Source organism: Capsicum annuum, chromosome 12, assembly GCF_002878395.1.
Source record: "Capsicum annuum cultivar UCD-10X-F1 chromosome 12, UCD10Xv1.1, whole genome shotgun sequence".
Classification (NCBI taxonomy): domain Eukaryota; kingdom Viridiplantae; phylum Streptophyta; class Magnoliopsida; order Solanales; family Solanaceae; genus Capsicum; species Capsicum annuum.
In genome coordinates, this window is record NC_061122.1 from 230,878,783 (window position 1) to 230,901,458 (window position 22,676).

The 22,676-nt window shown below is 39.0% G+C and overlaps 2 protein-coding genes across 2 annotated transcripts; both read left to right on the top strand.

Annotated features, from left to right (window-relative positions):
• LOC107850226 (YTH domain-containing protein ECT4) lies at positions 1–10,613 on the top strand. Its single transcript, XM_016694633.2, has 7 exons — positions 1–288; positions 6,911–7,055; positions 7,180–7,253; positions 7,370–7,828; positions 8,016–8,549; positions 8,671–8,883; positions 9,514–10,613. The coding sequence occupies exons 2-7, from the start codon at positions 6,971–6,973 to the stop codon at positions 10,192–10,194; spliced, it is 2,046 nt and encodes a 681-aa protein (XP_016550119.1). The 5' UTR covers positions 1–288; positions 6,911–6,970; the 3' UTR covers positions 10,195–10,613.
• A 1,538-nt stretch (positions 10,614–12,151) lies between these two features.
• Positions 12,152–18,061, top strand: LOC107850225 (dihydrolipoyl dehydrogenase, mitochondrial). Its single transcript, NM_001324666.1, has 2 exons — positions 12,152–12,415; positions 16,811–18,061. The coding sequence occupies exons 1-2, from the start codon at positions 12,152–12,154 to the stop codon at positions 18,059–18,061; spliced, it is 1,515 nt and encodes a 504-aa protein (NP_001311595.1).
• Positions 18,062–22,676: the final 4,615 nt, after the last annotated feature.

Here is a 22,676-nt window from a genome sequence, read left to right on the forward strand (position 1 = left end):
AAAAAGGGTACATCAATATACTTTCGTGCACCGCCTTCGTGTTGTGCACTGTTCCATCTGCCTCCACCCACCCACCCCCGCTTTATTACCCCACCCCACCCCACCCCACTCCCACCCTCCCCACTTTTAATACCCACCCTCACTCTCCTTTCCAATTTTCCAAAAGTCCGCCATTTTTTTTGGTCTTTTTTCAATTTCTAGGGTTAGGGTTTTTGAATGTTTTGAACAATTTAAAGGTTGTTTTTAGCTCTGCAGGTCAACTTATGTGCTGAATCTGCTCTCCAATTGGTAAATTTTTGTTCAGAATTTAGCAATTTTTTTTGTATTATTTGCGTTTTTAGGACTTTATTGTTGTTCTTTATTTGCCTTTTTTGTGTTTTAGGACTTCTTTGTTCTTCAATATTTGTCTATTTTGTGTGTTTAGGACTTTGTTGTTATTCAATATTTGCCTATTTTGTGTTTTTAGGACTTTGTTGTTCTTCAATGCTTCTTTTTTTGTTTTTAGGACTTTGTTGTTCTTCAATATTTGCCTATTTTGTGTTTTAGGACTTTATTGTTCTTCAATATTTGCCTATTTTGTGTTTTTAGGACTTTGTTGTTATTCAATATTTGCCTATTTTGTGTTTTTAGGACTTTATTGTTATTCAATATTTGCCTAATTTGTGTTTTTAGGACTTTGTTGTTTTCAACATTTGCCTATTTTGTGTTTTAGGACTTTATTGTTCTTCTATAAATGCCCATTTTGTGGTTTTGGGATTTTGTTGTTCTTCTATAAATGCCTATTTTTTGTTTTTAGGACTTTGTTGTTCTTCATTATTTGCTTATTTAGGACTTTATTGTTCTTCAATATTTGCCTGTTTTGTGTTTTCAAGACTTTGTTGTTCTTCAATATTTGCCTATTTTGTGTTTTTAGGATTTCACTAATCTCCAATATTTGCTTATTTAGGACTTTATTGCTCTTCAATATTTGCCTGTTTTATGTTTGTAGGACTTTGTTGTTCTTCAATATTTGCCTATTTTGTGTTTTTAGAACTCCATTAATCTCCAATATTTGCTTATTTAGGACTTTATTGTTCTTCAATATTTGCCTGTGTTGTGTCTTTAGGACACTATTGTTATTCAATATTTGCCTGTTTTGTGTTTTTAGGACACTATTGTTATTCAATATTTGCCTATTTTGTGTTTTTAGGACTTTGTTGTTCTCCAATATTTGCATATGTAGGACTTTATTGTTCTCCAGTATTTGCCTATTTAGGACTTTATTGTTCAATATTTTCCTGTTTTGTGTTTTTAGGACTTTATTGTTCTTCTATAAATGCCTATTTTGTGTTTTTAGGACTTTATTGTTGTTCAATATTTTCCTGTTTTGTGTTTTTAGGACTTTGTTGCTCTTCAATATTTGCCAATTTTGTGTTTTTAGGACTTTGTTGTTCTTCAATATTTGCCGATTTTTTGTCTATGGTTTTTTTGTATAAAGTTATGATTTTCTTTGATAGTCGAGTTATATGCCCCAAACTATATTGGGATTGAGGCGTCATAGTTTGTGTAGTTTGTGGTGTCTGTGCCAACTATTTTGGGATTGAGGCGTCTTAGTTGTGGTGTCTGGGCTAACTAGTTTGGGATTGAGGCATCATAGTTGTGGTTTCCGTGCTCCGTATTCTCTAGTTTGGGAATGAGGCGTCGTAGTTGTGGTGTCCGTGCTTACTAGTTTGGGATTGAGCCGTCGTAGTTGTGGTGTTTGGGCTAAGTAGTTTGGGATTGAGGCGTCGTAGTTGTGGTGTCCGTGCTAACTAGTTTGGGATTGAGGTGTTGTTGTTGCAATGGATTGAGGCGTCGTAATTGCGGTGGCCGTGCTAACTAGTTTGGATTTGAGGCGTTGAAGTTGTGGTGTCCGTGCTAACTAGTTTGGGATTGAGGCGTCTTAGTTGCGGTGATTGTGCTAACTAGTTTGGATTTGAGGTGTCGTAGTTGTGGTGTCCAACCTAGTTTGTGTCATAGTAGTCTTATTCCACGAGATATCTGCCACCTCCTAGCAAAAGGTACCGTGTAATTCCGTCCACCAAGGTTAGGTCAGATATGAGGAAATCAACCTAGACCTCATGATTCTTAACCCACTTTATTGACTATTAGGCTACATCCTTGGTATGTATTTGGTGTGTTTGCTGTTTTATGGCATGAATTTTTGATTTCTTGGGATAATGGGGTCGTATGCCGCAAACTAGTTTGGGATTGAGACATCGTAATTGTGGTGTCCGTGCTAGTTTGGGTCATAGACTAATTCCACGGGATACCTGCCACCTCCTAACAAAATGTACCGTGGTAACTTTGTCCACCAAGGTTAGGATAGACTGGAAGAAATCACCTAGTGTTTGTTGGAATTTGAACTTGAGACCTCATGATTCTTAATCCAATTTGTTGACAATTAGGCCACACCCTATGCTGTTTTCTGGTTTGAAGTTTTGATTTTTTTTGATAGTCGGGTCGTATGCCGCAAACTAGTTTGGGATAGTTTTTTTTTTTTTTTAATAGTCGGGTCGTATGCCCCAAACTAGTTTGGGATTGAGGTGTTGTAGTTGTGTTGTTCGGGTTAACTAGTTTGGGTCACGCAGTAGTTCCACGGGATACCTGCCACCTCCCAGCAAAAGTTGCCATGGTAACCTTGGTAACAAAGGTTAGGACAAATAAAAATAAATCACAGTGTGTATTGAACCTAAGACCTCATGATTTCTTAACCCAATTTATTGACAATTATGCCACACCTTATGCTGTTTTATGGATAGTCGAGTCATATGCCCCAAACTGGTTTGGGATTAAGGCGTCGTAGTTGTCTGTCCGGGATGACTAGTTTGGGTTACAAGCTAATTCCACGAGATACCTGCCATCTCCCAGCAAATGTACCGTGTAACTCCGTCCACCAAGGTTAGGACGTATATGAATAAATCACCTAATATTTTGGTCTTTGATAGAATTAGAATTTGAACCTGATATCTCATGATTCTTTACCCAGTTTCATTTCCAATTAGGCAACACCCTTGGGTGCTAGGTGTGTTATTTATTTGTATACATGGCAGAAAATTGCACTATCTATACTGGGTTAAATATATATATATATTTTTTGGTCTAGATATTCTAGATGCTGAACCTGCTTTGGCTTCTTCATATGTTGAACCCCTTTAGTGAAAATCCCTCCACAACTACTACCGATTACACTAGGTTTGTTGTTGTGTGTGTGTGTTTAATGTGCGGAATATAAATGACTAAGTTTAGGGTTGCGGTGTGGTAGTTGTATTTTATGCAGAACATGTTGATTTTCTTTCGGGCTTTAACTTTTATTGTTTAGTGACTTAAAACATTGTGGTAATTATTTCTTCTCAATTCAGCAAGTTTTTTTAAACAATAAAATCTGTCTTTTTGGACTTAATTGTTCTTCAGTATTTGGTGCGTATGCTGTTTTTTGGCATTTAGGTTTAGATTTCTTTTGATAGTCGGAATGTTGTCGATCCGAAACTAGTTTGGAATTGAGATTTGGTAGTTGTGTTTGTTGTGTTCTAGAAAAAACAAATCTTATTTCTTGTGTTTGTTGTTGTTTTTGGTGTTGAGGAGTGTATTTTTGCTTCTGCTTGTTGCTGCTGGTGTAGTTTTCATCTGTTTTGTGCGGAGGGTCTGTTAGAACCAACCTGGTGTAGTTTTCATCTGTTTTGTGCGGAGGGTCTGTTAGAACCAACCTCTCTACCTTCTCAAGGTAGGGGTAAGCTATGAGTACACACTACCCTCTCCAGAGCCAATTTGTGGGATTGCACCGGGTATTGTTGTTGTGTGTTTAATGTGCGGAATATAATTGACTTCTAGTTTAGGAGTGAGGTGTGGTAGTTGTATTTTATACATAACATGTTGATTCTCTTTTGGGTTTTATCTTCATCTGCTTAGGGAGTTAAAACATACTTAAACCTCCATGGTTTGGGTATTCTGCTTTTTGGATTTGCTAATTTGCTTTGCAATCATGCCATTTCAGCTTATTTTGAACTTTATGGTCCAGTTCTCCTGCTTATGTGAAAATTCAGAGCGCTTATGTGAACTTTACAAAATATTCTTGGTTCCAAGCCCAGATATAGGAGCAAGATTTTTGTAGGTTGACGGCCTGGCTTAAATAGATCAACTAGTATGAGGATTTTGCAGAGCTGACATTAGCTAGTTTATTATTTGAGATGTAGTTGATTGATTGATTGTACATGTCAAAAGAGGTTTCTAGTTTTTTTTTTTTTTTAAAAGATCAGGGCAAAGGAGGTTTCTATTGTAGCTTGGATTATATTCGTGCTTAGTTTGTTTTTCTAGTGTATCATTTTCTTGTGTGATTTGAGTTGTGGCTGGAATGGAGACTGATGTGGCAAAATTTTTGAGCATATGTGGGTGGTGCTTAACTAGTTGGATGCATTAGATCATGAAATGAAATTGATGGATGGTAGTGCATTTTAGGTTTCTTTCCTGTTGCGATTAAAGTATAAAATCAGAATCCAAATAAAATTTGTTGAAACATGTTCCCCATCTAGAATATTTTGCCATTAGCTCATTAGGTGGTTCCATCTTATTTATTACGCTCTTTTTCTGTTCCTAATTTATTTATTTTCTTATTCTGTTCCTTCTTTAAATTCTTAATTTAATTCATGATTCACTAGATTGTTCCAAAAAAATTCACGCCGACATCGTTTTGTTCCCTTTTTTCCTTTTCCTCCGCAACATATGTAGAACTGTCGCTATGTATGGAAAAAGTACAATCCAAAACTTTCGTGCACCATTCTCGTGTTGTGCACTGTTACATCTGGCCATCACCCACCCATTCCCCACCCCCCCTCCCACCCCCCTCCCACCCTATTAATACCCCCACTCCAGTCTTCCAATTTTTTTGTTTTGCAAAAGTCTGCACTTTTGTTTCTCTTCTAGGGTTAGGGTTTTCTCTCTTTTTATGTTCAGCAATTGTTCAATTTAATCTTCATTCAGTTCTGCTTTGCAATTTTAATTTTTTTCTTCTCAATTTAGCAAGTTCTTATAAGATCTGTGTTTTTAGGACTTTATCGTTCTTCAGTATTGGGTGTGTGCTTTTTTAAAATGAAGTTTTGATTTTTTTGTATAAAATAGTTTGGCATTGAGGCGTGTTAGTTGTATTTTAAAGAATCATTGTCTTTTTTGTGTGTTTAATGTGCTGAGTCTTCTTTGCGATTGGTATTTTTTTCTTCTCAAATTCAGCAAGCATTTATTAAATGTGTCTTTTTAGAACCTTTTTGTTCTTCAGTATTTAGTGTGTTTGCTGTATCTTTTGGGTGTGTAAAGTTTAGATTTTTTTTGATAGTTGGATCATATTCAAGCTGAAACTAGTTGGGATTGAGGTATGGTGGTTGTGTTTTAGACTTTAAAAAATGTTGTTATTATTATTATTATTATTTTTTTTTTTGGATTGATGTTTGTGTTGTTGTTTCTGCTTGTTGCTACTGGTGTGTTTTTCATCTGTTTTTTCCGAGGGCTAGCGGAAACAATCTAACCTTCTCAAGATAGGTGTAAGATATGCGTACACACTACCCTGAAGAGGGTGTTTATCTGAACCCCCATAGATGGGAATTTGCACTATTTATACATGTTTAAAACTATTTCTTTTAATCTATATAAAGTAGATTTATCCTGAGTTGAGCATCTATTGGAAACAAACAGTTGCTCTACCTCTAAGGGTAGAGGTTTGGTCTGCATACACACTACCCTCCCAGACCCCACTTTGTGGGATTACACTGGGTATGTTGTTGCAGTAGATGTCGAACCTCCTTTGGCTTCTTTGTGCTTTATTTCTTTGTATTTTGTTGAACCCCTTAGTGAAAATCTTTGCTCCGCTGCTACTATCCTCCCCAAACCTACTTGTGGGATTACATTGGGGTGATTGTTCTTATTGTGTGTTTAATGTGCGGAATATAATTGACTTGTAGTTTAGGATTGCGGAATGTGGTAGTTTGGGTGTGCTGCTTTTTGGATGGTTAATTTGCTTTGCGATCATACTATTTCAGCTTTTATGGTTTCACTTCCTGTTTATGTGAAATCCAGAGAGCTTATGTGAGCTTTACAAAATATTCTTGGTCCCAAGCCCAAATATAGGAACTGGTTTCGTTAGGTTTGACAGCCTGGCTAAAATAGTCTAACTAGTATGAGGATTTGCATAGCTGACGTTAGCTAGTTTATGATTTGAGATATAGCTGATTGTGGTCGACTGTACATGACTAAAGATGTTTCTAGTTATATCTTGAATTATATTCGTGCTTAATTTATAGTAGTATGTTTTTTCTATTGTGTCATTTCCTTGCGTGATTTGAGTTGTGGATGAAATAGAGACTGATCTGACGAATTTATGAGCATATTTGGGAGTTTAGCTTTAGCTATTTGGATGCACTAGATGTTGGAGAAAGAGTTTTGTCAAACATGTAGTATAACTTTTTGCTGATGAAATTGATGGATGGTAGTGCATTTTAGATTTTGTTTCCTTTTATTTTGTGTGGGTCGGCTGCTAAACTTTTGTTTGTTTTATAGCAGTTCTGACAAATTGCTGCATTTTTCGTTTTTCTTTTGACGTAATTTTTTGCTTCTTTTAAACCAACGAGCCTGTTAAGAGTCACACACGCCTATTAGTTGTTAGATTTTTGTGTTACTTCTTTTCTGTGAAGGAGTGGTAGTCTTGAGTAATATTCCTGAGCAAAGATGTGTAGATTAGTCTTGAGTCTATAATATTCCCGAGAAAGTATATGTGGATGATTATACGGTGAAGTTTGGGATTTGTATGAATATTTTAGACAGTTTTGCCCCTATTAACAAAAATATTCAGCGACTTTCAGTGTCTCTTTATTTTAGTGTGTGATGGTTATTTTGTCTGTGTTACCAGATTCAGGGTACTGAGGCAAACCTGCAGATCACCAGTCCGCTGCTTCAGAACTTTCAAGCTATGTATAATGAAGGAGTCCCAGAGTTTGTTGTTGATCAGGGATTATATTATCCACCTGCCACCAATTATGGTTATTTCTGTACAGGTATGATACTGGATGTTTTTTGGTTTAGCTTTATTTGACAAGCGAGGTACGAGACTGGAATTAACTTGAGATGCCAAATTGCCAATGTTAGTGGATCCCTTATGTTTATGTTTTATTTGGTCAGGATTAGAATCGCCCGGTGATTGGGATGGCCACCAAGGATTTTTTGGTCTGGATGGTCAAGATGTTCAGTATATGGTTAGTTCATTCTTCGACCTAGATAACCAAAGTACATTAATATTTTTATTCATTTTTGTTGCAGTGTATTGTCTGTGTTAACTGTATCTGTAACTCCTTTATTTTTTGCATTTCAGGATGGTCAAAATGAAAGTTACCCGTATGTATATTATACACCTAACTATGGATGTGCACAGTCTTCATATAACCCATACAACCCTTACATTCCCGGTGCTGTAGTAGGAGTTGATGGTCCATGTGCAGGGCAACAACATTACTACACAATCCCCCCTTACGAAAACTTGGGATCATCATCGTACTTTCCCATGACAGTACCATCTACATCTGGTATTCCTGCGAGTGCTGCAGACCCGATAATGGATGGTGTTCTATCTTCTACTAATAGAGCTGATGGTCTTCGTCTTAAACGTAATTTATCCCCAACATCTCCAATCTTTACCCCAACATCATTAGGGCCAGCTTCAGGTTATAGAATTGCATCTAACAGGGGATCTGAAAATGCAAAGGTCAATGCTGCATCGAGCAAGCAGCATGTGTCACATGGTTTTTCCAGTCAATCCTCTCAAGTACACCCGGTAAGGAACTGTCTTTCGTGTTTAGAAGGTGTCCGATAGGGCTTCTTTTATGTGGGTTGATTTGTTAGTTTTATCCTAATTTCAAGTATGCTCTTGGTACTTATTGTGGAAATTCTAACTTGTATCTTTTCTTCACCTCTTCATGGTGCTGTGGCTCATGCATCTCTTTATGTGAATCCTTTGATAGGGTAAAGTTGCTCAAGCTATAGGAAGCATTATTCATGGGAAGGCTTTGTCTAATCACGGTCAGCTGAGGGCTCCTCTGCCATCTGAAATTGACTTGTCTAATCTCAGATCAGGTGCTCATGAGCGTGCTAATACAGATAAAGTCAGGCCAAAGTTTCTTAATGGAATAACCCCAAGTGATGGGAAGGTTAGTCCTGATACATTGTCAGAACAGAATCGAGGACCTAGAATTGACAAAATGAAAAAGCAACTGGTTGTGAAGGCCTACACTACAAGGGCAGGAAATGTTGATGTGCAAGGCAATATAGTTATTCATGCTGAGGAGTATAATAGAGGTGATTTTCTGATGGACTTCGTGAATGCCAAGTTTTTTGTGATCAAATCGTACAGTGAGGATGATGTGCACAAGAGTATAAAGTACAATGTTTGGTCATCAACCCCTAACGGGAATAAGAAGCTGAATAGTGCTTATGAAGATGCTCAGAGAATTGCTGCTGGAAATCCAAGAGGGTGCCCAATATTCCTTTTTTTCTCGGTTAGTTGATTTCTAACATTTAGGTCTAATCAGCAATAAGCACCAATTATTTTAGCGTAATATTTCGTTTTCCAAATAAGCCCAACTAATTTGATATTGTCTTTGAATCTTGAATATGAAGGTTAATGCAAGTGGCCAGTTTTGTGGTGTCGCTGAAATGACTGGTCCTGTGGACTTCTACAAGGATATGGATTTTTGGCAGCAAGATAAGTGGAGTGGTAGCTTCCCTGTGAAGTGGCACTTCATAAAGGATGTCCCAAACCCTAATTTTAGGCATATTATATTAGAGAACAATGAGAACAAGCCAGTAACTAACAGCAGAGACACACAAGAGGTTTTCTATCTAACTCTGCATGTTTGCAACATATATTGTTGTCTTTGCTTCTGCCTCTTGTTTTTTCATCAGTATGTTTACCTGAACTTAGTATTTTTGGTCTGAGGTGGCTAATATACGGAACATATATTGGCAATGTCATAAAACCTGCTACTAAATAAACTCCATATGTAAATGCCATAGAACCTGCCGCCAAATTTCCTGGTTCTCTTTATTGTTCGTTTCTCTAACTCGATATCAATGATTTATCCTTCCATTTAACTCTCCTTTTTCCGCATTATTCATTGCTTTTTCTCTGCGGTCTTCTCCTTTTTTCTTCTATTACATTTTCTTTTTTGGAGCCAATGGAGGTTACACTCATTCGAGAACTTCTTCAATTAATTTCTACTATTCATGTTTATGTCATTTGTAGACAAGTGTTGACCAATCACTATTTTTTTTCCCGTGTGTGATTAACTGCAATCTTATTTATGCTCTTCGTTCCCAGTCCTTTCTCCCCATTTGATTCACATTCAGTTGCAGAGTATGCTTTATGCTTTGTGGGGCATTGTATTTTTATTTGTGGTTTCTTTTGCTGCCCGCAAGGAAGGCAGTGGAAAAAATCTGACATTCTTTATTTTCAATGTGCAGATACGCTACAAGAAAGGCATTGAGATGCTGAAAGTATTCAAGGATTATGCATCGAGGACATCATTACTAGATGACTTCATGTACTATGAAAACAGACAGAAAGTCTTGCAGGAAGAGAAATCCAAGCTGCTAATCAGGAGCTACGATAGCCCATTTCATGTTCCTGTACTAGATCCTCCGCGCAAGCTAAATTCATCTTCTGGTTTACCTTCTGGTGAATGTGAGAAGATCTCAAAGTGTAGTGAACACCAACAATCTAGAAATGGCAAGGCTGTTCCTGCAGAACCGGATCCTATAGATTCTAAAGCTAACAAAGGAAATTGCAAGGCTGTTCCTGCAGAACCGGATCCCATAGATTCTAAAGCTAACAAAGAGAACACAAGTAATGGTGACAAACTTGTGGCTGAAGAAGGTCCACACATTAATAGTGCATTGAAGATTGGTTCCTTAACTATCAACCCAAAACCATCGAAAGATCAGCCCCTGGATGTACATACTGTAGGTAACAACACAGAAGCCACCACCCAGTCGGTTGATGTCGTCACCGTGGGATCTATGCCTGTTAAAGTTAATGGACGAGCTGAATCTTCTGGTTTCCTAACGATTGGAACCATTCCGCTTGATCCTAGAGCTTTCCAGCGCGATGAGGCCAGTGGGTCTGGAAAAACAATCCTCAAGTGAGTATGCATGACCTCAGTAAGTTGGGATACTGGAGGAAAAATTTAGTTCGCTATCGTATAATATACTTGGGCCTACCAAAGTTGATCGGATAATAAGTTTCCTTGGGTAATGTTATGTTCTGCATCCTCCTTTCGAGGAGAATATGGTTGAGGTACTAATTTTTAGTTTGTGGTTGGGTTGGGGTTCGGATGATGGCTGATATTACTTCAAATACAGTGCAAGTTTCTTCCTTTTGGCTTCCTTTTTTCAACAGATTCAAGGTTTCCATATCTTTTCTTCAGCATTAAGATAAAAAGAAAAAAGCAAAGTGCTCACTTTTGGTATTCTTTAGTCGTTGTATCGTTGACTCTTTAAGACAAATGTAATGTTCGCGGCCTGGCCTTGTTGAAATGGAAGTTTAGACCTTTGCTTGATGTTTATCCTAGACTTCAGTAACTGAGTTTCTCCAGTTTGAATTGTCAGTCGTGTTGCAAAGTTGTTCAATTATGGTTCTTGTGTGTATTTCTGTTTTAGCTCTTTATATTCCTTTATGTGCCTGTGCATTTAGTAGTTTCTTGTCACTTATATCTCTTCAATTATTCGTTGTTGTTGCTGTTCTTTCTGCTGAATGCGCTGTATTGATTTCCTTATTAATCGACATGTTTCCTTTACTTCGTATTTTCATTTGTCTGCATTCTAGCTCCTTGATACCTAAAAAGGGTTGTCTGGTGCATTAAAGCTCCTATTATGTGCAAGGGCTAGGGAAGATTTGGCCCACAAGTGTCTATTGTACGCATCTGTATTTTGGTACGAATCTTCTGGCCATATAATAGCATCTTTACCAGTTACTCCAATGCTTTCTTCATTTCGGTAAGAATCTCCTGGTCACATGATAGCATCTTTACCTGTTACTCCAATGCAATACATGGTTGATACTTCATAGTAGTTGATTGTGTGGATATGAGCAGGGTAAAGGCCTGCAATTTGAGAAATGATTTGGATTTGCCTTGTGTAGTTTGGGTTAATTCTTCTTACTTTAAAGTATTAACTTGAGGCAAATGCTTCCCAATACACACAATCCAATTATATTATCATTATATAAAATAATATTTCAAACTTGACATAACACGACTAAATTAAGTTCAATTAATTCGTAGAACGATTGGTAATTATAGTATATTATATTTATAAGTATTCACAAACAAAAGGATTAAAAATGCAAAATCTAATTATTTGAAGACTTAATTGTGCTTAGTGAGATATTATGGGTACTAAAATAATCACACCCCAATATATTCAATATAATCTCACAAACGAGAGATTGAGAAGAATAGAGTGTATAAAGACCTTTCTCTACTTTGTATGCAGAATCTCGACTTAAAGAAAGCAAAGACACACCATTTATGAAAAGGGGTACTGAACAATTCAACAACATACTAGTATATTTCTTTCAAAGTGGGATCTGAAAAGGATAAGTGTACGCAGTTTCGTACCATTGTTTGAAATAGTAAAAGTACAAAATACAATAGAAATTATCATGCTGAATAACACCGTAAAAAGACTCACAAGTAATACAACAAAAGATACGATATTTTGAAATAATATTGGTACTATAACTACTAACACGGATAACAAAGTCCTCCTATCTACTAGCGCCGACACACTTTCTTTACTGTCCTTCTATCGTAAGTTGCCTCCTTCACATCTTTTTATTTAGGGTCACGTCTTCAATAAGCTAAAGCTGCTTTACGGGTACTAAACAACTGTTTAGCAATAATTTAGAGACCAAAGTGCTATTAACTCAAAAAAGAAAGAACAAAAAGTACCAAATAAAACTTTCCCCTCCCTCTTCAACAACTCAACATTTTCCCATTACCAAAATCTCCCAAAATTGACCAAAAAGCCCCTACCGGAATTCCACCGGAACTCCCCCGCCCGTTCACCGGAAGCTCACAATTCTGATCACCGATCTTCACTAATGACGATTTTAACCTTATCTAGACGAAAATTTTCAACTTATCTATCATCCAGATTTCTCTACAGCAATTCAAAGTATTCGTTCTCTTTGACGCGAAGTTTTTCGTCAGGATCCGATGAAAACGACGTCGTTGTTATCGGCGGTGGTCCCGGTGGCTATGTGGCGGCGATTAAAGCGGCGCAACTTGGACTTAAAACTACTTGTATTGAAAAACGGGGTACTTTAGGTGGTACTTGTCTTAATGTTGGTTGTATTCCTTCTAAGGTACTGTACTTTTTTGTTATTTTGATTTGAAACTTATGTGATTTTTTCATAATCGTGGTATTTGAGCCAGCTTTCGTGCAGCTTAGATTAGTTTGAACGGAGATTTTTTCTGCGATAATCGTGGTGTTTGAGCCAGCTTTTGTGCAGCTTAGATTGGTAGTTTGAAAGGAGATTGTTTTTTGATAATCGTGGTGTTTGAGCCAGCTTTCGTGCCGGTTAGATTAGTTTGAAAGGAGACTTTTTTTTTGATAATAGTGGTGTTCGAGCCAACTTTCGTGCAGCTTAGATTAGTTTGAAAGGAGATTTTTTTTTTGTGATAATCGGGGTGTTCGAGTCAGCTTTCGTGCACCTCAACTAATTCAAAGGGACAATTTTTTTGATAACCATGGTGTTCGAGCCAGCTTTCGCGCACCTTAGATTAGTTTGAAAGGAGATTTTTTTTTGATAATCGTGGTGTTCGAGCCATTTTTCGTGCACCTTAGACTAATTCCACAAGATAATGGTGTTCGAGCCAGCTCTTGTGCAGCTTAGATTAGTTTGGAAGGAGATTTTTTTTTTGATAATCGTGGTGTTCGACCAGCTTTTGTGCAGCTTAGATTAGTCTGAAGGGAGGATTTTTTTTTTTTTATAATCGTGGTGTTCGATCCAGCTTTCGTGCACCTCGACTAATTTAAAAGGAGATTTTTTGTGATAAACATGGTGTTCGAGTCAGCTTTCGTGCACCTCAACTAATTCAAAAGGAGACAATTTTTTGATAACCATAGTGTCTGTGTCAGCTTTCGTGCAGCTTAGATTAGTTTGTCTTTTTTTTGATAATCGTGGTGTTCGAGCCAATTTTCGTGCACCTCAATTAATAGAGACAATTTTCTTGATAACCATGGTGTTCGAACCAACTTTCATGCACCTTAGACTAATTCCACGAGATAATGGTGTTCATGTCAACTTTCGTGCATCTTAGACTATTCCACGAGATAATGGTGTTCGAGTCAGCTTTCGTGCACCTTAGACTAATTGCACAAGATAATTGTGTTCGAGCCGACTTTCGTGCACCTTAGACTAAATAAATGGAAAGAAATCACTTTTTCTTTTTATCTCTGTTGAGAATTGAACATAAGATCTCACGGTACTTAATCCACGTCATTGATCTCTAGGCCACACCTTTGGAAGCAAGAAATTTGTGAGATTTGGAGAGCATATTAGAATTGTTATGTTACACTTACATTAAGGTTCAATATCCGTGAGGAGTCTTCTAATTTTGGCTGGAGAGTTGGATATGGTGAGATCTAGAGAGCTACTAGTTCGTTGTAAAGCACAATTATTTAGTATTGAAATGAAATAGACCCTAAATAGAGTATAATGGACACAGATTTCTTGATAACGAGTAGAATAGATAAAGATTTTCATATAGTAGGTCTGACTACATTGGGATTGAGTTTAGTTGATTGATTATGAGTTTTTAATTAACACAAGAACAATGGCCTCTACAGATATCATTGTGCATTTCTGCTATTGAATATTGAGCAAAATTATGTGTTCTAAAATTTTAGGAATGTGAATTTGAAACTTCAGACCATTGTCAAACATCAGTTTGGGTAGTTGAGGGATTATGTGCTTACTATGCGCCAATGTGGTTGTTTGGGAGCTGATTGGAGATGTATTATTCCAGGATTTCAATACTTTACAAAGACTTGTAGATGTTTCATCGGAGGTTTAGGTTAGTTGACCTTGTTTGGGAGTGTGATGCTGTTGTATATAGAATTAATTACATAATATCAATTTAAACTTGACCTTATAATTATAGATGTTTGATTGATAAAAGTACTTTTAGTTTGTAATTACACTTTTTTGATCGATATCATATCAAAGTCACTAATTACTATCATTACTTAGATATATGCTGTGAAATCAACAAGGATATTATTATAGTCAGAGGCGAACCCAGGATTTGAAGATAGGGGGTGCACCATTATCTTTTACATAGTCATGTCAATTATCAACTACATAATTTAGCATACAATTCTTTTAAACTTAAAATTACAAAAAATTATGAGCAAAATAATCAAATGTCAATTATCAACTACATGTAATGGAGGAATCACACTGCTCGAAAAAAATAAGGAGACGCAGACAATTTCAATAGGGGAATCACACCCCTCCTTATAAAATAACAAAAATGATATAATATTGTAATGGATGAATCACGTTTCCTACTTCCCTTCATTCGTAAGACAAAATAAATAAATATGACATTTTTAATAAAAAAATTATACCCCTCTTTATGTTTCAAGATAAAAATAATATACAATAAAGATACAGATAAAATCTAACTTGTATTGTTGTTTGTCGGAATGACGCCGTGTTTTCGTTGGCCCTTGGCCGCTGCTGCTGCTGATGGTTGCATGAGTTGGTGAGTATTTTGAAGTTGAGTGAATTTTGGGGAAAATAATTTAGAATTTAATTTTCAAGTTGGAGTGAATTTTGGGGGAAATAATTTAGAATTTAGGGTTTTGGGAATTGGGGACAAAAAAACGTGTGGGATTGGGATTTGAGAATAGAACATTCCATGGGTTATTGTATTTGTAAAGGTAAAAGCAACAAAGTGGGGCCAGATGAGGTGGCAAGTAAAGTTATAAAGGAAGAAATTTGTAGAAAAAAACAATATCCTCCCCCATCTAGGATCGAACCCACGACGTTGAGGCATCAATGACGCGCACAACTGAGCATAGAACCAGTGCACCAAGACCCAATTTGATATTGAGGGTGCACAATCTATTATATTAACCTCATTCGGATATATATATACATATATATATATATAAATTTTTTAAAAGGTTACCGGGTGCACGTGCGCCCTCACGGTGACACGTGGGTCCACCCTTGATTATAGTTGATGTAGAACAACTTACTTTTCAAGTACTAAATGGATATGACTTGTAACTGCTACCAGAAGTCCTCTTTAAAACTAATGGTTCTGGAGTACCCAAGGGTGTGGCCTAGTGGTCAATGACGTGGGTTGAGCACCATGAGGTCTCAGGTTCAATCCCAGCAGAGACAAAAACTAGGTGATTTCTTCCCATTTGTTCTACCCTTGGTGGACAGTTTCCTGATATCTGTTGCTGCCAGATATCCCGTGGAACTAGTTGATGTGTGCGCAAGCTTGCCCGGGCAGCACAGTTATCCCAAACAAAAAAACTAGTAGGTTCTGGAGGAATCTGTACTAGTTTCCTGGAGGATATGAATTCAGAAGGCTTCAGAACTGCAAATTATGGAACATCTGAAAATCTGAGTTACGCACTTGAAAACAGATTTGTGGCAATTTGTGGGAAAATGCTACAAAAGAAAGTGAGAGCCTCTTAGACACTCAGAGGAGAATTGTGTAAAGGGAAATTATTGTAGGAAATTGGAAGTTCTGATAGAAATTTAACTTATATATGACCAGAAGAAATTTAACTTACAGTGAAAATTATATGTACCTACCACCTAGACCTTTTCTGCTTTTGAGTTTTGTATTTTCCGAGTTTTAAATATGAGAGAATTCAGTTTCCTTTTCCAAATTTTATTTTTATTTTTATTTTATATAATATTGGCCTTAGATTTAAATGCAGTAACATGATAAGTGAAGATTCACATAGTTGGACCCAACTTGTTTGCGAGTGAGGCATAACTGTTGTTGTTTTTAGTTTCCTTTTAATACTCTATATTCAAGTTAGTTACAGTCCGGCACTCCTGTTTGACTATCCAAGAAATGGGAAGGATACTGTCCCAGATCATATCTTGACTTTCAGAAAGCTTTTCATAATGCTTATAGTTTCTTTTACTTTTTAAGGCTTCTCAATGTTAATAGTTGTTTCGTGATTGTCTGATCTTCCCTTGGTTTGGAAATTTAGCAAGACAATTGAGTTGAGGGGTCTTGCGGAATGCTGCATGAGATGAATTACATGTCCACCATTTCCAATTTTCCATTATTTGCCGAAATGTTTTCATCGATGCCCTTAAATGCGACATGATGGTGGGTTCTCATGTACCAACTCCAATGGTATAACTTCCCTGAGAGGTCGGTCCATTTGTTCAGTGATGACAAATAACCTGGTGCATTTTTATTAAATGGGATGGACTTACTGTTGTCTTTCCCCTCGCTTTTGATAATCCATACTCAGAGTTCACAAGGTAATAATTCGCCTGGTATGCTGTTTATGTGACATCATGTAAACATTATATGACTCTTCTGCATATTAAGTTTAAATGGCATTGGCATTCTGTAAATATCGTTGTATAGTGGTCCACTATTTTATTATATTGTCACTGACTGCTTGAAACCTTTTTAGTAGTCAGTTTGTGAAGTCTACAACTTGTTTACATCTAATCTTCTAATATTCTCTTTACGTGTTGCGTCAGGCACTGCTTCATTCGTCCCACATGTTTCATGAAGCGCAACATTCATTTGCCAATCACGGTGTGAAGTTTTCTTCTGTCGAAGTTGATCTCCCTGCCATGATGGGACAAAAAGACAAAGCCGTGTCCAACTTAACACGAGGTATTGAGGGTCTATTCAAGAAGAACAAAGTAAACTATGTTAAGGGCTATGGTAAATTCCTCTCGCCTTCCGAAATTTCTGTTGACACCAACGAAGGTGGTAACTCTGTCGTTAAAGGCAAAAATATTATTATTGCAACTGGCTCTGATGTCAAAGATCTACCTGGCATAACCATTGATGAAAAGAGAATTGTGTCATCTACTGGAGCATTAGCTTTGACTGAAATTCCAAAAAGACTTGTTGTTATTGGTGCTGGCTATATAGGCCTTGAGATGGGATCTGTCTGGGGTCGCCTCGGCTCAGAGGTGACTGTTGTTGAATTTGCAGCTGATATTGTTCCAACCATGGATGGTGAAGTTCGCAAGCAGTTCCAACGCGCTCTTGAGAAGCAAAAGATGAAATTTATGCTAAAGACTAAGGTGGTATCAGTTGATACCACCGGTGATGGTGTGAAATTGACTCTTGAACCTGCATCCGGCGGTGAGCAAACTACTCTCGAGGCTGATGTTGTTCTCGTCTCCGCTGGAAGAGTTCCATTCACTTCAGGGCTTGAATTGGACAAGATAGGAGTTGAAACTGACAAAGGTGGTAGAATCTTGGTCAATGAACGTTTTGCTACCAACGTCTCAGGTGTATATGCTATCGGTGATGTCATTCCTGGACCGATGTTGGCTCACAAGGCAGAGGAGGATGGTGTTGCTTGCGTAGAGTTCATTGCAGGCAAAGAGGGTCATGTAGACTATGATATGGTTCCTGGAGTTGTTTACACTCACCCTGAGGTGTCTTATGTTGGGAAAACTGAGGAACAGGTAAAGGCACTCGGAGTTGATTACCGTGTAGGCAAATTTCCTTTCCTAGCAAACAGTCGAGCCAAGGCAATTGATGATGCTGAGGGAATTGTCAAGGTTATTGCTGAGAAAGAGAGCGACAAGATACTGGGCGTCCACATTATGTCACCTAATGCAGGGGAGCTTATTCACGAAGCTGTCTTGGCATTGCAGTACGGAGCATCAAGTGAGGACATTGCTCGTACGTGCCATGCACATCCAACAATGAGCGAGGCACTCAAAGAAGCGGCCATGGCTACTTATGACAAGCCCATTCACATGTAGGCTAGCGTTATATCCTCGTTAGTCTTGTTTTTCTTGTTCCGTTGAGAATCTTGAATGCTCAGAATAGGCTTTTTATCGCTGCCGTTACTCGAGCAGCAGCCCTTTTACCCCTTTATTTGGGATCCCAGATATACATCATATCAATGTTTGCATTTTTCCATAATAAAGATGAGATGCATGTAACCTGTTGATGCCAGTTGAGTCCATGTCTGAAAGCATCAACTGCCTAGCACTAACATGGTGCTAGAGCTAGACATTACAAAACTTCCAATTTACTTGCTCTTCTGGCATGTATATCTAAATTCTATATTTCTCTTGTTTGACTTGTAGATCAGTCAATTTGGTGGTATTTAGAAAAGGGCAGCCCGGTGCGCTTAAACTCCAGTATGCGTGGGTCCGGGGAAAAGGCTGAACCACAAGGATTTATTATACACAGCCTTCCCTTGCATTTGATGATACTTCAACAACAACAACAAACCCAGTGTATTCCCACATAGTGAGACCTGGGGAGGGTAAGATGTAAGCAGTCCATACCTCTACCCCTAAAGAAGTAGAAAGGTTGTTTCCGATAGACCCCTGGCTCGAGACACGGAATACTAAACAAATTCATAGTAAAGCATGGAACAAGATGGCATAACATAAATACGACACCCACAAGTAATAGTAAACAGAGAAAAGTAAACAGATTCGTAATAAAGCTTGAAACAAGGTATCATAACAAGAATAATTACCCTACCAAGTAATTTCCTACACTGGCGACTCAAACTGACCCTAGCCTTCTGCCCTAATTAGCGTCTTTCAGATCTTCCTATCTAGGGTCATGTCCTCAGTGAGCTGTAACTGCTCCATGTCCCGCCTAATCATCTCTCCCCAGTACTTCTTCAGCCTACCCCTACCCCGCCTAAAACCATCCAAAGCTAGCCTCTCACACCTACGAACCGAGGCATCCATGTCCCTCCTCATCACGTGTCCGAACCATCTCAATCGGACTTCCCGCATCTTATTCTCCACTAGAGTCACACCAACCTTCTCCCTGATAGTCTCATTCCAAACTCTATCCCCCCTAGTCAGCCCACACATCCAACGCAACAGCCGCATTTCCGCCACCTTCATTTTTTGAATGTGGGAGTTCTTTAACTGGCCAACACTCCTCTCCATACAACATGGCCGGACGGACTGCCACCCTGTAGAATTTGCCTTTAAGCTTGGGCGGCACCTTCTTATCACACAACACCCCCGAAGCGAGCGTCCACTTCATCCATCCCGCCCCAATACGGTGCGAGACATCCTTATCAATCTCACCATTACCCTGAATGACGGACCCGAGATACTTGAAACTATCCCTCTTACATACCACTTGTGATTCCAACTTCACTACCATCTCATTCTCCAGCCTCACGTCATTAAACTTGAATTCCAAATACTCTGTCTTGCTCCTACTCAACCTGAACCCTTTAGACTCAAGAGTTTGTCTCCACACCTCTAATTTATCATTCACCCCCCACCCCCCGCGTCTCATCAATCAAAACTACATCATCTACAAAAAGCATACACCAAGACACCTCTTCTTGAATATGCCGCGTCAATACATCCATCACCAAAGCAAACAAAAAGGAACTAAGAGTAGATCCCTGATGCAATCCTGTCAAGACAGTGAAATGCTCTGAGTCTCCTCCTGCCGTCCTCACCTGAGTTTTAGCTCCATCATACATGTCCTTAATTGCTCTGATATATACCACCGGGACTCCACTCACCTCCAAGCATCTACAAAGCACCTCCCTGGGGACTTTGTCGTATGCCTTCTCTAAGTCGATAAACACCATGTGCAGGTCTTTCTTCCTTTCCATATACTGTTCCACCAGCCTCCGTACCAGGTGAATTGCCTCCGTCGTCGAGCGGTCAGGCATAAATCCAAACTGGTTCTCCGAAATAGACACTATCCGTCTCAGCCTCACCTCGGCCATTCTCTCCCAAATCTTTATAGAGTGACTCAATAACTTAATACCCCTATAGTTATTGCAACTTTGAATGTCACCCTTGTTCTTATAAAGAGGGATCATAGTACTCCACCTCCAAGCCTCGGGCATTTTCGCCGTCTTTAAAATTTCGTTAAACAATTCAGTCAACCACCTTAAACCAGCCTCGCCAGAAAACTTCCAAAAATCCACAGGTATCTCATCAGGCCCCGTCGCCTTACCCCTTCACATCCTGCGAACAGCCTCTCTAACCTCCTCTACCTTAAAACGTCTATAATAACTAAAATTCCGACACTCCTCTGAGTGCTCCAGCTCCCCTAACATAATAGCTCTATCCCCTTCGTCATTCAAGAGCCTATGAAAATACGACTGCCATCTATTCTTAATGTGGCCGTCCTCCACCAACACTGTACCGTCCCCCCCTTAATGCACTTTAATTGATCGAGGTCACGACCCTTCCTCTCCCTAGCCTTAGCGAGTCTAAACAACTTTTTTGCTTTCCTTTCTCCTGTAACCCCCCATACAAGCTCTCAAAAGATGCCGTCTTAGCCGCCGTAACTGCTAACTTAGCCTCCTTCCTAGCTAACTTGTACTCTTTTCTATTTACCCACTTCTCTTCTTCGTCCTTACTTTCAACCAACTTAGCATACGCCCCTTTCTTGGTCTCCACTTTCTTCTTAATCTCTTCATTTCACCACCAATCCCCCCGATGATGCCCGTCCCGTCCCGGCCTCTAGAAACACCCAACACCTCACTAGCATTCTTCCTGATGCACCTAGCTACCCTATCCCACATACTATCCACGTCCCCCCTACACTCCCACACCTCCATTCCCGCCAACTTCTCCCCTATCTCCCATGCATTCACTGTCATCAAGCCGCCCCACTTAATTCTAGGTCTACACTCCTCACCCCTTCTCTTCCTAACCTTCTTTATACCCAAATCCATAACCAAGAGCCTATGCTGGGTCTAAAGATTCTCACTCGGGATGACCTTACAGTCCTTACACAACACCCTATCCCCTTTCCTAAGAAACAAAAAGTCAATATGGGTCTTGGCTATCGCGCTTCGAAAGGTGATCAGGTGATTGTCCTTCTTCGGGAAGTCTGAGTTCACCACCACCATCCCAAAGGACCTCGCAAAATCCAATAGAGTAGCCCCCTCTTCATTTCTTTCCCCAAAACCAAAACCACCATGCACATCACCAAAGCCTCCCGGTAACGCCCCGATGTGCCCATTGAAATCTCCTGCTACAACAATCTTCTCCGAGCTAGGCACGCCTCTCACTACCTCAGCCTCCCAAAACCGCATCTTCTCCTCCCCATCCAAGCCCACTTGTGGCGCATAAGTACTACACACTTTCAGGGTAAACCCCCCAATGACCAACTTAATAGTCAGCAATCTATCGCTGATCCTCTTTACCTCTACTACCTGACCTCTAAGATCTTCATCTACTAAGATGCCAACTCCATTCCTACGCCTCTCGCTCCCAGAGTACCAAAGCTTGTAACCATCCACAACCCTAGCCTTAGACCCTACCCACTTGGTCTCTTAAACATACGCAATATTAATCCTCCTCTTTCTAAGTCTTCACAAGCTCTATGGACTTACCCTGAAGAGTTCCTATATTCCAAGACCCAGCCCTCAGCCTACCAACTCTATCAACACGTCTTCCTCTACCACCCCTGAGGCCAAACCTTGGCCTCCCTCCCTCCCCCGTCATTTCCTCTTCCCCCGCCCCCACAGCATCCCCCCGCCCCAACCCCCTCGAACATAACCCTATCCAACCATCAATGCCCACAGCCACTACTACAAGAAAATATAAGAAAATATAAACAATGGTAGTAACAAAGCAGAAGCAGGAAATACAAGGCTCACACAAATTAGAAGAAATAATCAAGAAACAAAACTAAACTCAAATAGGGAGAAAAAACAAAATCAAGGTAATGACAAAACTAACAGTAAGAAAAATAGAGCACACTAATGGCCTGGCACCAAGGACAGCCAAACAAATAATAAGGAGCGGTGCAAGTCACGAATATACTACAGCAGACACACAAATCAAGATACAGGAGATAGTACGATATATAATATGAAGCAACTAAGAGGTTCAAAAACATCAAAACAATAAAGACACCCTCAAAGCACACACTATATCCAAATTTTAAGAACAACAACTACTAGAAATCCAAATAACAAATAGGAAATCCCACGCAAATTACAGGCAACAAAAATATCAAAAAATCGCGCGATAAAATAAATTTCAAGGGTTAGAATTCACCGAAATACGTATATCATGTAATCTGCTCTTGCTTGTTGTGCTGGAACCCGACAAATTGGGTCACCGGAATCACTTCGCTGGAAAGTCGCCGGCCCAAATCTAGACAGTAGTTGCAATATCCGGTAGAGACCCCACCTGGATTTTCTGGCTCCTCCGCCTTCACCACCGACGTCCGTCGAACCAGTCGAACCGTGGAACCAGTTCGCCAAATCCGAGTATCACAATGGAGTTTACCAAAAATAGATGATACTTGTGCTTTCAAAATTCTATACTTGTTGAAAAATGTTGGGATAACATTGAAAATCACAAAAATTCTCGTAGCTTGAGGTGTGTCTCTACGACACTGTCCTTAAGGATA